The 17,406-nt window shown below is 43.8% G+C and overlaps 1 protein-coding gene across 1 annotated transcript in view; it reads right to left on the minus strand.

Moving 5' to 3' along the window:
* Positions 1-5,048: 5,048 nt before the first annotated feature.
* LOC309333191 (androgen receptor-like) overlaps positions 5,049-17,406 on the minus strand; it is a gene marked incomplete at its 3' end in the record, with an annotated part of 490,100 nt that continues 477,742 nt past the window's right edge. Inside the window, 3 exon segments of the mRNA XM_081846590.1 lie at positions 5,049-5,083; positions 5,928-6,089; positions 7,302-7,432. Of these exon segments, the coding sequence (XP_081702716.1) occupies positions 5,049-5,083; positions 5,928-6,089; positions 7,302-7,432 (328 nt within the window).

Raw genomic sequence — 17,406 nt, forward strand, 5'->3', positions numbered from 1 at the left:
GTGGAGGAGCGGAGACGCGAACCCGGTTCCCCAGATTACGAGACTACCACTCTTAACCACTACACCACACTGGCTCTGAAAAGGGATTGTAAACATCCCAAGGCAACAGAGCAGTGCAGCGAAAGCTCAATGAATGGAAAAGGCAAAGGTCAGAAGTCCAGGACAACGCAACACACAGCTATGGTCTCATGCTACACTCCAAAGGTCCAGAAGACGTCTAGATCTTTCTTCATCATTGACTCGGAAGCCACTTGGCATGTCTGCAAACACCTGTTCGTGTCCTTTACTCCACAGGAAGGTGCGATTCACCAAGCGGATGACCACACAATCTCCAGTCAAGGCTATGGAACAGTTGTGCTTCACAGCTTGGATGCATCAACACACAATGTTCTTTTTGTTCCAGATGCTGCACACAACCTATTGAGCATCTCACAGCTGACTGAACAGGACATAGACGTTTCCTTCAAGAAGAGGAAGTGCACCATCACCAAGAAAGATGACTTTGTATTGCATGCTGATTATATTGATCATTTATTTGTATTGCATTATGATGATTCTGTTGATGTTGTGCAGGAGGAAACTTGTTGTATTGCAGAAACTAACAATGGTTTGCATGCAGGATGTATTCATGATTATTACAGGAAATTTGGTCATTTAAACTTTGAGGCAGTTTCCAAAATGCCTGCCTTAGTTGAAGGTATGACTATTAAACCCTGCAGGTACCACATGAAGTGTAAGGCATGCGCAGCAAACAAGGTCAAAATGGCTGCTAAAGGTAAGGTATCTAGTAGACAAGCTACAGAACCATATCAGGTAGTGCATGCTGATCTCGTTGGTCCACTAGCACCCTCTTTGGGTGGAGTCAGGTACTTTATGGTTCTCATTGATTCATTTTCCAGGTATATTCATGTGTTCAGTCTCAAGCAGAAATCAGAAGTGTTTCCTAGGTTCAAGGAATTCTATGCTTGGTTGAAAAATGTGCACGATAGAAAAGTGAGATGTTTATTTACAGATTGCGGGGGAGAATTCACTTCTCAGCAGTTTGAAGCTTTTCTGACTGAGAAAGGAATTCAACATGATTTGTCAAGTCCACGGTCTCCTTGGATGAATGGACTTTGTGAAAGGGCAAGCCAAACATTGCTTCAAGGCTTGAAAACCTTGCTGCATTATGACAATCTTCCAGAGAGTTATTGGGCAGAAGCGCTCGGCTGTTTTGTTTATTCTTTTAATTGCAGATTGTCATCACCGATTGGTTGTACCCCCTATGAAAAGATGTTTGGCAAGAAACCATACATCAAGCACATGAGAATTTTTGGTTCTGACATGTGGGTTCACACACCACAAAGCTCAAAGTTAGGCAAACGTGGTTTGCATGGTATCTTTCTAGGATATCAGAAAGGTTCTTACAGAGTAATGATGACTGACACTAATACAGTTAGGCTCACTAGAAGTGTTAAGTACAATGCCAAGTGGGGGTAGAATGTGGGAATTTTCCAATGTTATCCTGATGACAGTGAAGAGTCTGAGGATAAACAGCAGTAAAACCCCACACCCACTGATGAAGGTTCTGATTCTGATTCTGAATCAGATGATTCAGAGGATTTCAAGAGTGCTAAAGCCTCTATGCGACCCTCTGAAGGCTCTGATCGAGAATTGGAGGAACCACTGTTCACTATAGGCCACTTTTCTCCTAAGAAAGAAGAGGAAAGCGCTGAAGACTTACGTCTGATTCGCAGGTCTGAAAGAACCACAAAAGGAAGACCTCCAAAGAGATTTGCTGATGAATTTGCTAAAGCAGCCAAAGCTGTAACTGCTGTTAATAGCTCCAGGAAGGTATTTGAACCTTCAAACTTCCAAGAGATCCAGGCTTTGGACTCAAAGGATGCTGAGCCATGGTTAACTGCCATGATGGCTGAGCTTGATTCCTTAGAGAGGAACAAAACATGGGAGCTAGTTCCAACAGTTCCAGGGATGAAACTGCTTGACAGCAAATGGGTATTCAAAGTAAAGACAGACCAAAATGGCAAGGTAGTCAGACACAAAGCTAGACTGGTAGCCAGAGGTTTTTCACAGGTACCAGGAGAAGACTATCACGAGACCTACTCACCCACCGTGAGATATGACAGCATTAGGCTTATGCTCAAACTTGCTGCAGAAGAGAATCTACACGTTTCTCATCATGATGTGAATACAGCATTTTTGTACGGAACCTTAGGTGAATCACTTTATATGCTTCCACCTGATGGCGTACAGGTAAAACAGGGATTTGTTTGTTCTCTGAAGAAGTCCCTATACAGTCTCAAGCAAAGTGCACGATACTGGCACTCCAAACTCACTGAAGTGTTGTTTTCTCTAGGTTTTCAGGAATTTAAAGCTGATCCATGTGTATTTGTCAAAGAGGAAGGGCAAAATAAGCTGTATTGGTTATTTTATGGTGATGGTATTCTTTTCTTTCGGAAGGATGTCAAAATGTACAACTGAAGGAGCACTTTGACATGAAAGATCTTGGTGAGGTATCCAACTACCTATCTCTGGAAATAGAGAGAGATCAAGTTGGTAATATTTTAGTACACCAGTCACAGAAAATTGCTGATGTGTTAAGCAAACTAAACCTGATGGATGCTAACCCTGTAGACACACCAATGACAACAGGTTATCAGGTAGATGGTGTTTTAATAAAATAAATTCCCAGCCACCATCTGCCAGAACCTGAAGGATCAGCAGCAACATGCAACAACCAAGAACAACACAATAATAGAAAGGGAGATGAGGAAGAAAGCGTGTGGGTGTTAAAAATGGTTTTTTAATGGGGGGGGGAATCCACCCTTCTGCCTGGGGTTGTCTTTTTTTATTATAAAAAAGCCATACTTTTCTTCTCTCCCCCCCCCAAGCTGCTAGGAACTGGCAAATTGAATGGCTGGGGAATGAACTTCCTTGGGAGGCTGTGGACTCTCCTTGACTGAAGGTTTTAAGGCATGTGCCAGGGGTGCTTGAGTGGAGATTCCTGCCTTGCAGGCTATTGGACTAGATGACCCTTGGTGTTCCCAACTCTACATACAGCCCTAACTATTCCCCTACGAAAAATTTCACCGCACACCACTAAATCACTGGACGTTTGAGGTGATTCCTAAACTTATCTGGAAAGATACAATATAATGTTTCTTTCCCCATTTGCAAGGAGCCTAAGCTCTTTTGGGGGTTCCCCATTCCACATCGCAAGGTTCCTCAAAGGCCATGGGGAAGGAAACAGAGGCAGGTTTGCCATCGCAGCAGGAAGAGCTTTGGTTGTTTTCAAGGGCCCTGCAGGAGAATCAGGAGGGGCTGTCTCTTCCTCTGGCAATTGCAGCACCCAAGAATCCTTTTTAATAAAGGCAGAAAAACCTCAGAAGAAAACACCCTGGGTTGGGTCTTAACCTCAGTCACTCTCTCTTCTGAGAGCTCCCTCTCTTTCTTGTCTGGGTTGGACTGGGAGGACCCCAATTCAGCCAGCTCCCCAGAGGCCACCCCACAAGCTCCTGCCCCTATCACCTCTGTGGGCTCCTCCTATGCCTGCCCAGCAGTCAGGGCAGAATCCAGCTGCCACCTATACTCTTCCCTTCCCCAGACAATAGTGGGGAGGGGAGAAACAGGAAGAGAATGAAATAGAAATGAAGAAGCTGGGGGGAGGGAGCCAACAGGAAAACTCAGTGAAAAAGCTCACTCAGAAAGATGATCTAGCAAACTGTATGGAGAGGACTAGACAAAGGGAAAATCCACACAAAACAAGCACTCAAGCAAGTGTTTCTCTCTCACACAGAGAGAGACACAAAGACCCAACCATCCCTTGCAGCAGGCGGGTTCAGACTGGAGAGACAGGATAACGGGAGAAGGGGGAGAGAGCACTTTAACGAGTCAGCAGTGGGCTGGGTAAACTGCTCAGCTGAGGGGAGTGGCAACTGCGCACCCCTCAGGAGCATTTTCACGGAGTCCCCACCCCGCTGCTGGCTTGTGCGAGCTGTTGGTGGAGCGGGGGCTCTGTAAAACTGGTTAGCTGAGGCAAGGGCAGCCATGCGCTCCTCAGCCAAGCAGTTTTAAAAAGTGGAGGGAGGAAGAAGCTGTATAAGCGCCTCACCGATGCAGCTTGTTTCTCCCTCTGCGCTGGTACAGAGTGGTATGGCGGCTTCACTCAGGAGTGTTTTTCTGGTGAAACTGCTGCCACTCCTGAGTCCCCCTGCTACCAGCACCAGCTGGAGGAAGTCAAGGGTGACAGCGATTTCACTCACAATATAACAACAACAACAACAACAACAACAACAACAACAAATTTTATTTATGCCCCACCCTCCCTGGCCAGAGCTGGGCTAAGGGCGGCTAACACCAATAAAATTGCAGTAAAAACATAATAGGGGGAAGGAAAAAAAACAATTTAAAATACTGGTTAAAATGCTGCCAAGTGAAGCCACCATCACGGTCTGCCCCTCATACCAGTCCTGGGCAATGTATCAATACATCGCCCAGACCTATTTAGTGCAAAAGGCAGCCTGTGTGAATTTTTTCTTTCTTGTTTTCTGTGGGAAGCTATGTGGCTACATTGTGGGGTGGGAGGAAACAGATGTACAGTAGAATCCCAATAAATTCAAAAGTTGGTTGTTCCTATTGGGTAATCAGCAAGAATAAAAACCTCACTCCATTCAGAACACTTGCATATAGAGCACTTGCAAGTTAGGGACGCAATTGCTTTTTTTATTCAGTTGTAGTGGAGCAATGGAGAGAAGCTTTTCCTACTGTCTGGGGATAGGCAATTTGTGGTAATATCACAAATTTTATGGTCTGGTTTTTTAGTATACCCAAAATTCTTTGCTTATTAGGGGCCACCCCACATTTTCTTCAAAAAATTGCTTTGCACAGGTAACTACCATAGAGTTATCAAAATTTTCAAAAGTAGGGGGTTCGTGGCTTGGCTTTTGAAAAATAGGGGGTCCTCAATTGAGGGAGTTTGGTATGTTTAGCCTGGAAAAGAGGAGACTGAGAAAAGAAAGGATAGCCACCTTCAAATATCTCAAGGGCTGTCACATGGATGGTGCAGCAAGCTGGGTTTCTGCTGCTGCAGAGGGGAGAACCCAAACCAATGGGTTCAAGTTAGAACAAAGGAGATTCCGACCAAACATCAGGAAGAACTTTCTGACAGTAAGAGCAGTTCAACAGTGGAATGGACTCCCCAGAAAAGTGGTGGACTCTCCTCCCTTGGAGATTTTTAAGCAGAGTGGAGGAGACTGTAAGTCAGGGATTCTTCAGATGACCCCTGGGGGACCCTTCCAACTCTACAATTCTATGATTCTTGGTTCTCTGAACTCTTATTTCTCCTGCCTTTTTCTAACCTGTGGCAGTCAACAAATACTTCAATGGCATTGGCAGTCTTGGGGTTAAGGAATGTTTCCCTGAAGGCATCCTGGATCCGAAAGCCTCCCAGCCTCCCACAAGCATTCATCTCTCTGACAGCACAGTTCCCTCTTGGAGGAAAGGGCTGTGATGTCACAGTGATCTGCTTCCAGCGCTCATTTTTACAAGTTTTCTGGTGTTCATTCCCCCTCCCCCCTCCCAAGTTCAGTATAGTCAAACTTCTACTTATGTCCGCCTCCGCTTGCGTCCATTTTGCCGAACGTCCGTGGCAAACCCAGAAGTAACCGGCGGGTTTGCCGTGGTCTGCACATGCGCAGGAGCAGCGATCGCCATTCACGCATGCACAGAAGCGGGTGATAGCTGCCTGCGCAGAAGCGGCACCACTACATGCGACCAGCTTCAGGGTAGGGACGGACCTCCGGAACGGATTAAGTTCGTTCCGAGAGGTTCCACTGTAGCAGATTCTGTAGAGTTTAGGTGAAAAGATTAACAACCCTCTTGCCATGTGTGTGGCCAACCCTCTTTCTCTTCCCTTCTCCTCCTCTTACTTACAGGCTGCACAGAGTCTAGGAGCTTGGTGAGCTGGTAGAAACGCCGGGAGCAGGAGGTAGGGTTCTTCCTCTTGCAAGCAATGATGCGATCAAGTTCCTTGATGTAGCTCATCCGAAGTTCATCAAAAAACTTCTGATTCTTCAACCCATCCACTGGAACTGGTGCATGGAGAAAGAGAGGAATAACAACCAGTGTACAGTGTGACCGTGTCTTGTGTGTTGGTCACTTTCCAGGATGGCGCCTATATGCAAAAACATGTCCACTTGAAACACCCTCTTGGAACTGCCCCAGTGAGAACATCCTTACCTTTCTGGAGTTGTGCACCAAGTGTGCCTTGTGACCCACCCACCCCAGCAAGGTGGAGAGCTTTTAAGTTCTCCACCTTGCTTACAGAGTTCTGGGAGGCTCTCGTAAAATCTCTCAGGGCTGTCCAAATTCCAGCAAGATCTTGTGAGAGCATCCCAGAGCCCAGTAAGTAAGTCTTGAGAGCTTAAAATCGCTTTTCGTGCTGGGAAAACCTGATGCAAAAGGAGCTTTTAAGCTCTCTAAGTTCTCCACCTTGTGTGCATTTAATTTGCGAGATTTCAACCACCCAGTTTTCAAAACTGCACAAGGTTGAAATTGTGTAAGTTAATCATGTGCAAGATGGGATGCAACTGTAGGTGCAAAGGAGGAAAACAGAGAGAAAGCAAGAAGAGAAAAAGTGAACAGATGCACATGAACACACACACACACATGTACCATAGCCCTCTCCCTTCAGTGGGAGCATCATCTTCAGACTCCTATGCTAAGGTCAGACATGATTCTTGTGACTGCAGAGCTCCTCACTTTGGGATGATCATAATGGTGGTGGCAATAACAGTAGTGGTAGCAGTAGTTAGAGCAAGGGTAATGTGGTGGCTAGAGTCCCAGACTAGGAGCTGGGAGAAAGTTTAAATCCCTGCTTGTCCATGAAGCTCACTGGGTGGTGTTGGGGGCCGGTAACTACCTCTCAGCATAGCCTACCTCACTGGGTTGTTGTGGGGATTAAATGAGGAGGAGAGCCACATACACCACCATGAACTCCTTGGAGAAGAATATGGGGAATAATTGAAATATATAAATATCAATTAATATAATAATAATTTCTAAAATACTCTGTGCATGTCTAAGATGCAGTTCTTTAAGAAAGGCAAGCCATGCCCAACCATCAGTACAGCAAACTTCTGCTATGTATCTCTGGCCATCTGTCAGGGATTCTTTAGTTATGATTCCTGCACTGCAAGGGGTAGGACTAGATGACCCTTGGGAGGTACCTACAACTCTATGATTCTTTTTTGAAAGAAAGAGAGAAGGAAATAAAAAGGCACCTATGAAAAAATGTGTCTTACTAATACTGAAGAGGAGCAGAACTTTCATGCAGAGGAATTCTTGGAGAGTGATTTGAAGCCGTCCAAACTCTTGGGAGAGATGCCGCATCTTGACGCACTGGCTGTACATTCTGGATTTGTGCATCCGGTACCTGGGAGGAAGAGGAGATAATTAGCAAATGCCAGCAGGAAAGTGAAAAGAGAATCTCTTGTTTTAAGCTTCAGGATGGATAAAAGAAAGGACTTCTTCACGTAGCACATAGTTAAACTGTGGAACTTGCTCCCACATTAGGCAGTGATAGCCACCAGCTTGGATGGCTTCAAAAGAGGATTAGGGAAATTCATGGAGGAGGAGAGGGCTATCAATGGCTACTAGCCAGAATGGCTGCACTCTGCCTTTACACAGGCAGTACTGCTTCTGAATCCCAGTTGCTGGAAACCGCAGGAGGGGAGAGGGCTTTTGTGCTTGAATCCTGCTTGGTAGTTTCCCACAATGGGCATCTGGTTGTCCACTGTAAGAACAGGGTGCTGGACTAGACTGGCCACTGGCCTGATCCAGCAGGATCTTCTTAAAATAAATATCTGCTGCAATCTTAAGGTCAACCTGTCCTGCAATCAAGGAAGGAGAACGCTGCAAAACAGGAGGATGGAGGGAAGTTATTCTAAAGTGCTCATTACCTTCTTGATGTGAGGCATCTAATCATAAGCCTGCATTTTTATCAAAGCTTCTATATTTTGATCAGGGCCTGTATATTAAAAAGAGCTTAAAGATTTTCAAATGTTTCATGCCAGGCAGAAGACCAGCTGCTTAGAGAACCTTGGCAATGTTTATTCTCCTAGACAAGGGGGCCCCCTGATTTATAGCAGAAAACAATTCTCAAAGTCGTAAAAAGGGAATTACAGGCTGAGAGCCAAGGTTAACTGACCCTACAAATTAAGGGTTGGTAAATAGTAAAATGAGCCATATCTTCTTCCTAAGGTTAAAAAGGCCAAGAGCAGTGAAAAAGGCAACTGGCTTGGCTGGAGAAGAAGAAGCTTCTTTCTATTTTTATTTTGAGGCTGGAAACTGTTCCTTCCTTTTCACTTTGAGAAGGTTTAATTCTTTTAAAAGGCTACCTATGATAATGTATGAAATATATTGGCTTAAATGTAATTATGCAAAGGATCTAGAAAGAAAGAAATGTTAAATTCTTATTTCATAGAGTCATATTGCAATAGGAGACCAGAGGGGCAAATGAGCCCAGCCTCCTGCCAGACAGGAGACGCCATCGAGCACTCCTGATATATAGTTGTCAGGCCTTTTTGTTTAGAAACCTCCAAATGAAGGAGATCTTTCAATGTTGATGTGAACTCAAGATCCTTGAAGATAAAAATTCAAGATTAACCATCTGTTTTGGAAGGCAATAGGGCAAGGAGGGCAAGAGGTGAGCTGGTAATTAAGATTCCTTGTTGAGACACATGTAAGATATATTACTACTTATTTGTCATTTATAGATAGAAGAATATATAGCTTTTATTTTCCATAAAAGGACAGAAGGAAATGGGTGTATCTTTTGTGATTGGTTCTAGCAAACAGCCAATAGGAATTTCAACCAGGCTGATTGGACAGAGGCAGCCACAGGAGGAGCAAGGGGGCTGGATTAAGGAAATATAAGTGCTGGCCAGAATGGCAGGAGGCCAGGCCAGAGCTTGGTAACCATATACCACTGTGCCTCTCATTTATTTGTCTGACAAATAAATTACTATTTTAATTTCTCTATTGCTGCGTTGAATATTTCATTCCAGCTAAGCGTTAAGCACAAGCAGGGTGCTACAGATGCCTTGGAGAAAACATCACTCCCAAGAATATGCAATTATTAAAAAATGCAATACAATTATTTGGTGTGCAAGACAGGACACATTTCTAGATTACTTCCATCAGCACAAACCCATGATCCCTACTGAATGACCCCAGAAGACCTGCAAAGCCCTGTCTGGGTCTGCCTTTTGTTTGTTGCCTTCATGGGTTTCTACTTGTGCTGATGGAACAATCAGAGGACCAGGGTGTCCAATTCCTCCCACATTGTTTCAATTATTATTATTAATTTATAAAAGCATTTATGAACCGTTGTATCATAAAAATATATAACTGCAGTTTACAACAATGTAAAAGCATAAAATCATACAGTAAAATAATAAAAAGCTAAAAATAAGTTAAAACCAAAACAAGTCTCAACAATCCATTGTGGGAGATGTACTTTTAATTGCCTGCTTAGGCCTGGCAGGATAGTTTTTTTTTCAGCAGGGATTTAAAAGTTGAAAACAGAAGGTGTCTGGTGAATCTTTAACAGCAGAGTATAACACTTGGAAACGACCAAAGATGCTCCTGCAATGATCTCACTGATTGAGCTGGGATATTGCAAGGATTCATGTGGTCCCTAAGGTTCCCTGGACCTAAGTTGTTCAGAGCTTTGTAAATCAACACAAGGACCTTGAACCTGGCTTGGTAGCAGATGGGCAACCAGTGCACCTGTTTTAAAAATGGTGTCATGTGCTTTCAGCCAGAAGCTCCTGTCAGCAATCTGGCTGCAGCATTCTTTCCCAGCTGGGGCTTCCAATCCAGGTCCAAGGGAAGCCCCACATAGAATGTATTGCAGTAGTCCAGCCTCAGGGTTACCAACGCATGTACTACAGTGGTCAGACTGTCCCTGTGCACAAGAAGCTATAGTTTGTAAACCAGCTGAAGCTGGTAAAAGGCCCTCCCAGTCATAATAATAATAATAATAATAATAATAATAATAATAATAATAATAATAATAAAATGTTATTTATATCCCACCCTCCCCAGCTGAAGCCGGGCTCAGAGCAGTAAAAGTAACACAATTTACATAAAATCACAATCAATTAATTGAAATACATTCTAAAATTAATTCATTCTAAAATCAATTCAGAATCAAATTAATGGCAACCATTGGGCTACAGTTCTATGAGGATTACCGAAGGAGGGGGGGTCAGACTGTGCCTTGGCCAAAGGCCTGGTAGAACAGCTCTGTCTTGCAGGCCCTGTGGAAAGATGTCAAGTCCCATAGGGCCCTTGTCTCTTGTGACAGAGCCTTCCACCAGATCGGGGCCACAGCCAAAAAAGCCCTGGCTCTGGTTGAGGCCAGCCTAACCTCCCTGTGGCCCGGGATCTCCAAGATGTTTTTATTTGAAGAGCGTAAGGTCCTCCATGGGACATACCAGGAGAGGCAGTCCCATAGGTACGAGGGTCCTTGGCCATATAGGGCTTTAAAGGTTAAAACCAGCACCTTAAACCTGATCCTGTACTCCACCGGGAGCCAGTGCAGCTGGTATAGCACTGGGTGAATGTGATACCGCGGCGAGGACCCCGTAAGGAGTCTCGCCGCGGCATTCTGCACCCACTGGAGTTCCTGGGTCAGTCTAAAGGGCAGCCCCACGTAGAGTGAGTTACAATAATCAAGTCTGGAGGTGACCGTCGCGTGGGTCACAGTGGCTAGGTCAGGGCAAGAGAGGTAAGGAGGACATAGAGGACACAGGGGCTCTAGTGACTGAGATGTATGCAGGAGTACCCCCAAACTTGCTCCTTCAGAGGGAGGGGAACCCCACACTTAGAAGTCTACTGGGATGGGGTATTGTTTAGGGGATGTTGTTGGGGGAGGGGTTTGCCTTTATTGATTTTTTGGTACCGTATTTTTCGCCCTATAGGACACACTTTTTCCCCTCCAAAAATGAAGGGGAAATCTGTGTGTGTCCTATGGGGCGAATGCAGGCTTTCGCTGAAGCTTGGAGAGCGAGAGGGGTCGGTGCGCACCGACCCCTCTCGCTCTCCAGGCTTCAGGAAGCTATCAGCAAGCCTGGGGAGCCCGTGGGAGTTCCCGCAGGGCTCCCTAGGCTGCAGATAGCAGCCTGCTGCCCGGAGCGCGGGGTGTGCTGAAGCCGCGGCTGGGGGGGGGGATAAAATTTTTTTTCTTTATTCCCCCCCCCAAAAAAAACTAGGTGCGTCCTATGGGCCAGTGCATCCTATAGGGTGAAAAATACGGTATCTTTATTTCAGATGTTATGGTTTATGTGGGAATTGTTTCAATTTGTATTCTTTTTTACTTTGTTATTATTTATGACTACTTTTGTTACGCTCGTAATTATGTGTTTTTCATGTTGTAAGCTGCACCGAGCAAGGTTTTAATTGTGGAAAGGTGGCATACAAATAAAATTATGTATGCAGGTATGTATCACTAATCCAAATAGAGAATCTTGGATTTCAGAGAAGGCAGCAGAAGCCAACTTCTGGGAAAAGCACCCACCACTCTCAGTGTTTGGTTGCAGGGAGAGGCAAGATTTACAGCCTTCCAAATCAATTGCTCGGGCTGGTGCCACAGTCAACTGCACTGTTTATATGATGCAACCCACTTTTATGAGTGACTTTGCACAAGTCTCACTCTCTTTCTCTCTCAAAAGATTCTATGCCCTGCTTTGTTTTGAACTCCAAGGCCAAACTTTCCAGTTGTTCCTTTTATGTCTTGACTCCCTACTTTAGCATTCCAATCCCCTATAATAAGAAGAACATCCTTCTTTGGTGTCATTTCTAGAAGGTGTTGTAAGTCTTCATAGAATTGGTCAATTTCAGTTTCTTCAGAAACAAGAGGGCCTTCTTAAACGGGCAATGCAAAGAAATAGAGGAAAACAATAGAATGGGAAAAACCAGAGATCTGTTCAAGAAAATTGGAGATGTGAAAAGAACATTTGGTACAAAGATTACCATAATAAAGGACAAAAGAGGTAAGGACCTAACAGAAGCAGAAGACATCAAGAAGAGGTGGCAAGAATACACAGAGGAATTATACCAGAAAGATATGGATGTCTCGTACACCCCAGGCAGTGTGGTTGCTGACCTTGGGCCAGACATCCTGGAGAGTGAAGTCAAATGGGCCTTAGAAAGCACTGCTAATAACAAGGCCAGTGGAAGTGATGATATTCCAGCTGAACTATTTAAAATTTTAAAAGATAATGCTGTTAAGGTGCTACACTCAATATGCCAGCAAGTTTGGAAAACTCAGCAGTGGCCAGAGGATTGGAGAAGATCAGTCTACATCCCAGTCCCAAAGAAGGGCAGTGCCAAAGAATGCTCCAACTACCACACAATTGCACTCATTTCACACGCTAGCAAGGTTATGCTTAAAATTCTACAAGGCAGGCTTAAGCAGTATGGGGACCAAGAAGTCCCAGAAGTACAAGCTGAATTTCAAAGGGGCAGAGGAACCAGAGACCAAATTGCAAACATGCGCTGGATTATGGAGAAAGCTAGAGAGTTCCAGAAAAACATCTACTTCTGCTTCATGGACTATGCAAAAGCCTTTGACTGTGTCGACCACAGCAAACTATGACAAGTTCTTAAAGAAATGGGAGTGCCTGATCTATCTCCTGAGAAATCTCTATGTAGGACAAGAAGCTACAGTTAGAACTGGATATGGAACAACTGATTGGTTCAAAATTGGGAAAGGAGTACGATAAGGCTGTTTATTGTTTCCCTGTTTATTTAACTTATATGCAGAATTCATCATGCGAAAGGCTGAGCTGGATGAATCCCAAGCCGAAATTAAGATTGCCGGAAGAAATATCAACAACCTCAGATATGCAGATGACATGACCTTGATGGCAGAAAGTGAGGAGGAATTAAAGAATCTTTTAATGAGGGTGAAAGAGGAGAGCGCAAAATATGGTCTGAAGCTCAACATCAAAAAAATGAAGATCATGGCCACTGGTCCCATCACCTCCTGGCAAATAGAAGGGGAAGAAATGGAGGCAGTGAGAGATTTTACTTTCTTGGGCTCCATGATCACTGCAGATGGTGACAGCAGTCACGAAATTAAAAGACGCCTGCTTCTTGGGAGAAAAGCAATGAGAAACCTAGACAGCATCTTAAAAAGCAGAGGCATCACCTTGCCGACAAAGGTACGTATAGTTAAAGCTATGGTTTTCCCAGTAGTGATGTACGGAAGTGAGAGCTGGACCATAAAGAAGGCTGGTTGCCAAAGAATTGATGCTTTTGAATTATGGTGCTGGAGGAGACTCTTGAGAGTCCCATGGACTGCAAGAAGATCAAACCTATCCATTCTTAAGGAAATCAGCCCTGAGTGCTCACTGGAAGGATAGATCCTGAAGCTGAGGCTCCAGTACTTTGGCCACCTCATGAGAAGAGAAGACTCCCTGGAAAAGACCCTGATGTTGGGAAAGATTGAGGGGCACAAGAAGAAGGGGACGACAGAGGACGAGATGGTTGGACAGTGTTCTCGAAGCTACGAACATAAGTTTGACCAAGCTGTGGGAGGCAGTGGAAAACAGGAGTGCCTGGCGTGCTCTGGTCCATGGGGTCACGAAGAGTCGGACACGACTAAACAACTAAACAACAACAGCAGGTTAGATCTGGTGATATTGAACGGTTGTGCTGAAGGTGATAAGGATGGGCAATTTACTTTTATATCAAGCTTAGGAGAATCAACTATTGACTATATTGTAGTGTCATAATCTTTTGAATAGGGTGCTAGAGTGTAAAGTGGAGGATCACATAGAAGTGAGAACTTACCATGATGTCTATTCCTCGATGTAGAAAATGATATAATTTGCAACGCTGAACACGAATTTCCCTTAACTACTGACACAGAACTGGGATTTTCTAGTGGTCTGGACAATTGGATGAAGAAATTTCCAGGAAGGTGCACTCAGACAAATGCTTATCCATGTGAGACACCCTATTAAATACCTCCTCTCCTGAAACAAGAATAGTTTTGTTCCAGGATATGGTCTCTTACCTCCAGATACGTCTGAGTCAAAAAAAGGTATTACGATGGTCTTCACAACCCAGTAAATCTAAATCCTGGTTTGATCAGGAATGTATTGCTATGAAATACACTCTGTTGGAAAAATACAAGATTTACTAATCTGCCTACACGTCTGACAGAGTGGTTCAAACTTAAGAAAAAATACAAATCTCTGATTAAAAAGAAGAAGAAGAATCAGGCCCAAAAGGAAGCATGGCAATGCTTAATAAAACCCCATTGAGGTTTTATTAATATCCAGCCACCTTTTGGAGAGTAGTTGCAAAAGGCTGGCAAAGCACCCCATCTGAAGCGGAATATGCCATCCCAGCTGGGATCTGAGAAACACATTTTCAAACTCTATATGCAAGCAAACAACCATCCCGGTCACCTTTTCTGCCCTTGAGCAGAGCTAGCCCAGAATGGCCCAGTTACTATAGAGGACATGCATTGGTTTATTTTAAATCTCAAACAAATTAAAGCCCATGGGGTAGATAATATTCCTCCTGAGCTACGTAAAGCCAACATTGAATGGTGGGCCCCAGTGCTAGCAGCCTTGTTTACTAGCATTGATCAATTGGCAATTATCCCTGAAGATTGGGGATTAGCAATTATCATACCATTATATAAGAAAGGGAATAGATCTGAACCATCAAATTATAGATCGATTAGTCTTTTAAGTATAATTAGTAAACTATACACTGCCCATCTCCGTAATAAATTAGAGGATTGGATGGATCAGGAACACATTTTGACAGAAGTACAAGCAGGATTTAGGGTGGAACGGTCAGCCATAGATCAAGGACTTGTGCTCCAACATCTTGTGGAAATGTATGTCTCATAAAAGAAAGATCTCTTTATGCGGCTTTTATAGATTTTAAGTCCACCTCCGATCTTATACCCCAAGGCTATGGGAAAAACTAAGCTGCACAAACATAGACAGACACCTTTTTATTCTTATTCGTAGGTTGTATGAAAACACAAGGCTCTGGATTAGATGTGATTGGCAGGGACACTTAACTAAGAAGATCCAGACCCATAAAGGAGTAATAATAATAATAATAATAATAATGATAATAATAATTTATTATTTATACCCCGCCCATCTGGCTGAGTTTCCCCAGCCATGGGGAGCAAGGATGTGACCATCTGCCAAAATTGGCAAATATGTCCCTTCTGGTCCTTCTATATGCTGATGATGCAGTTCTACTTTCTCTCTCCTGTGTGAGATTAAGACGACTATTAAGAACCTTAGCAGCCTATTGCAAAACTGAGCAAGTAATAATTAATTATACTAAGTCTAAAGTAATGGTGTTTTCCAAGAAAAGAAGAGGGACATAGATGACAGATTGACAGCTAACCCATTGAACAGGTAACGTTCTTTAAATATCTGGGCATAATCTTTCATGAAAGTAGCCCATGGCACAATCAAATTAAAAATGCAACTGTAAATGCCCCAAAGACTATCAAAGCAATCACAAGGTTATTTTATGGGAAATGAGGTCAATTATGTGAGAGACCATGCTGAGGAGGGCTGCACTGAGGAGAAATGGTGAGAGCTTCCCCCTCCCCCTGCTCCTGTTCAGGATCCTGAATCTTCCCAGGAGCAGGAGGACAGTATAGATTTGGAACAGTGGTCTACAGAGGGACATAGTTCAGAAGGCAGAAGCTGGGAAGTACTAGGTGGGGAACAGCTAGGAGGAGAAGAACTGCGCGCGAGAGAGAGAGAGAGTTAACAAACCCACTGTTGCTGGAAAGCGTTAATCCGCTCAGCCAAAGGTCAAGGACAGCAGATAAGGAAAGCAGCACAGAAAGCACAGTGGTTGCGAGATCAGGTTGCAGGACACGGTAGTGACGTGGGTGATTAGGGAGGAAGTGAGTGGAACCCTTAATTGGGAGCACCTTCATTACTAGGAATGGATTCTTTGTTCTCTCGCTGTGATCATTAAATTTCTAACTGGTAAGAGACTCCTTTCTCTTTCTTCTGCTTATCTACTGCCAAAGGGGTGGGTGGGAAGCCGAGTCCCTGAAGCCTGACAATATATCCCCACAGCCACCCAGGTTTTTTCTGCAAATGTTATATCACAACTGATTTATGGCTCCCAGGTGTCCAAAGATAAAAACACTGCTCCTATTGAAATTCTACAAACTAACTGCTGGGTGTTCCATCCTTTGTGCCCAATGTAGCAGTTTGCCTGGAGATTGAATCCCAGATATGGATTTTGAAAATCTATTATTGGTTAAAATTGATTTCCTTCCCAGTAGGTTTGGCATCCCTAACTTTAATAGATACATGTCAAACAAAATGGAAATCCTTACTGCAAGAGAAACTGAGAAGCTTAGGGTTCAAACCTCAGGCTCTGATAACCTGCGGATATGAGAAAGCCAAATCCACAATTAAGCACCGAATCTGGGATGTTGAGCTGCAATGCCATGTGAGTGAAATGACGAGGTACCTAGAAATTAAAGATAATGGGAGTAAGAGCACAATCTGGGCTCCGTAACCCATCACAGGACGTTCTTCAGCTGTAGTCCTGTGAAACACGGTGACCCACATCCGTAGATGAGAGCACACTTAGCAGAGTTCAGCAAAACACGTGGTTATGTCGGAAATGTAGCATCAGAGTCTTTATTTACAGCAAAATAAACAAAAGCATCATGATGAGCTGTAAGCGGTGTCTTCTCACACAGTCTTTCAGAAGAGAGTGAGAGAACAAAGAGTGGAAGTTCTCACAGACTTACTTCTGTTCCCATACTCACAACAGTACAGAAAAGTAAACACAGGATCGTATGATCCAGCAGTAGAGAATGAAATTACTAACATCCTCCCCCATTTCATGACATCATTGCTGCAGACTGAGCACATTTGCAGCTTATGTACGAATACATCCAGTTGTTCTTTGTTAACAACCTTTGACAACAAATCAGCAGAAATTTCTTTTCCTGGCATATAGGACACATTTATGAGTCCTCTCAGGATACAATCCCTTGCATGACACAACTTGATCTGCAAGTATTTGGTTCTTTGCTTACACCCTTCAGAATTAAGCAAAGCTATGCATGATTTGTTGTCTTGATAAACCTGTATAGAACACGATACAATCACCCTCATGTCCTTACACAATTGCAATAACCATTCAACATCCATGAGTGCATATATCAGAGCATTAAGTTCAGCTTCACATGAACTTAAACTCACAGTAGTTTGCTTCTTGCATGACCAGTCAAACAAACAGTTGTTATACATATAACACACACCAGAAGTGCTTTTACCATCTATGGGGTCACTTCCGAAACTAGCATCAGCATATATT

Source organism: Podarcis erhardii (assembly GCF_964252035.2).
Source record: "Podarcis erhardii genome assembly, chromosome: W".
Classification (NCBI taxonomy): domain Eukaryota; kingdom Metazoa; phylum Chordata; class Lepidosauria; order Squamata; family Lacertidae; genus Podarcis; species Podarcis erhardii.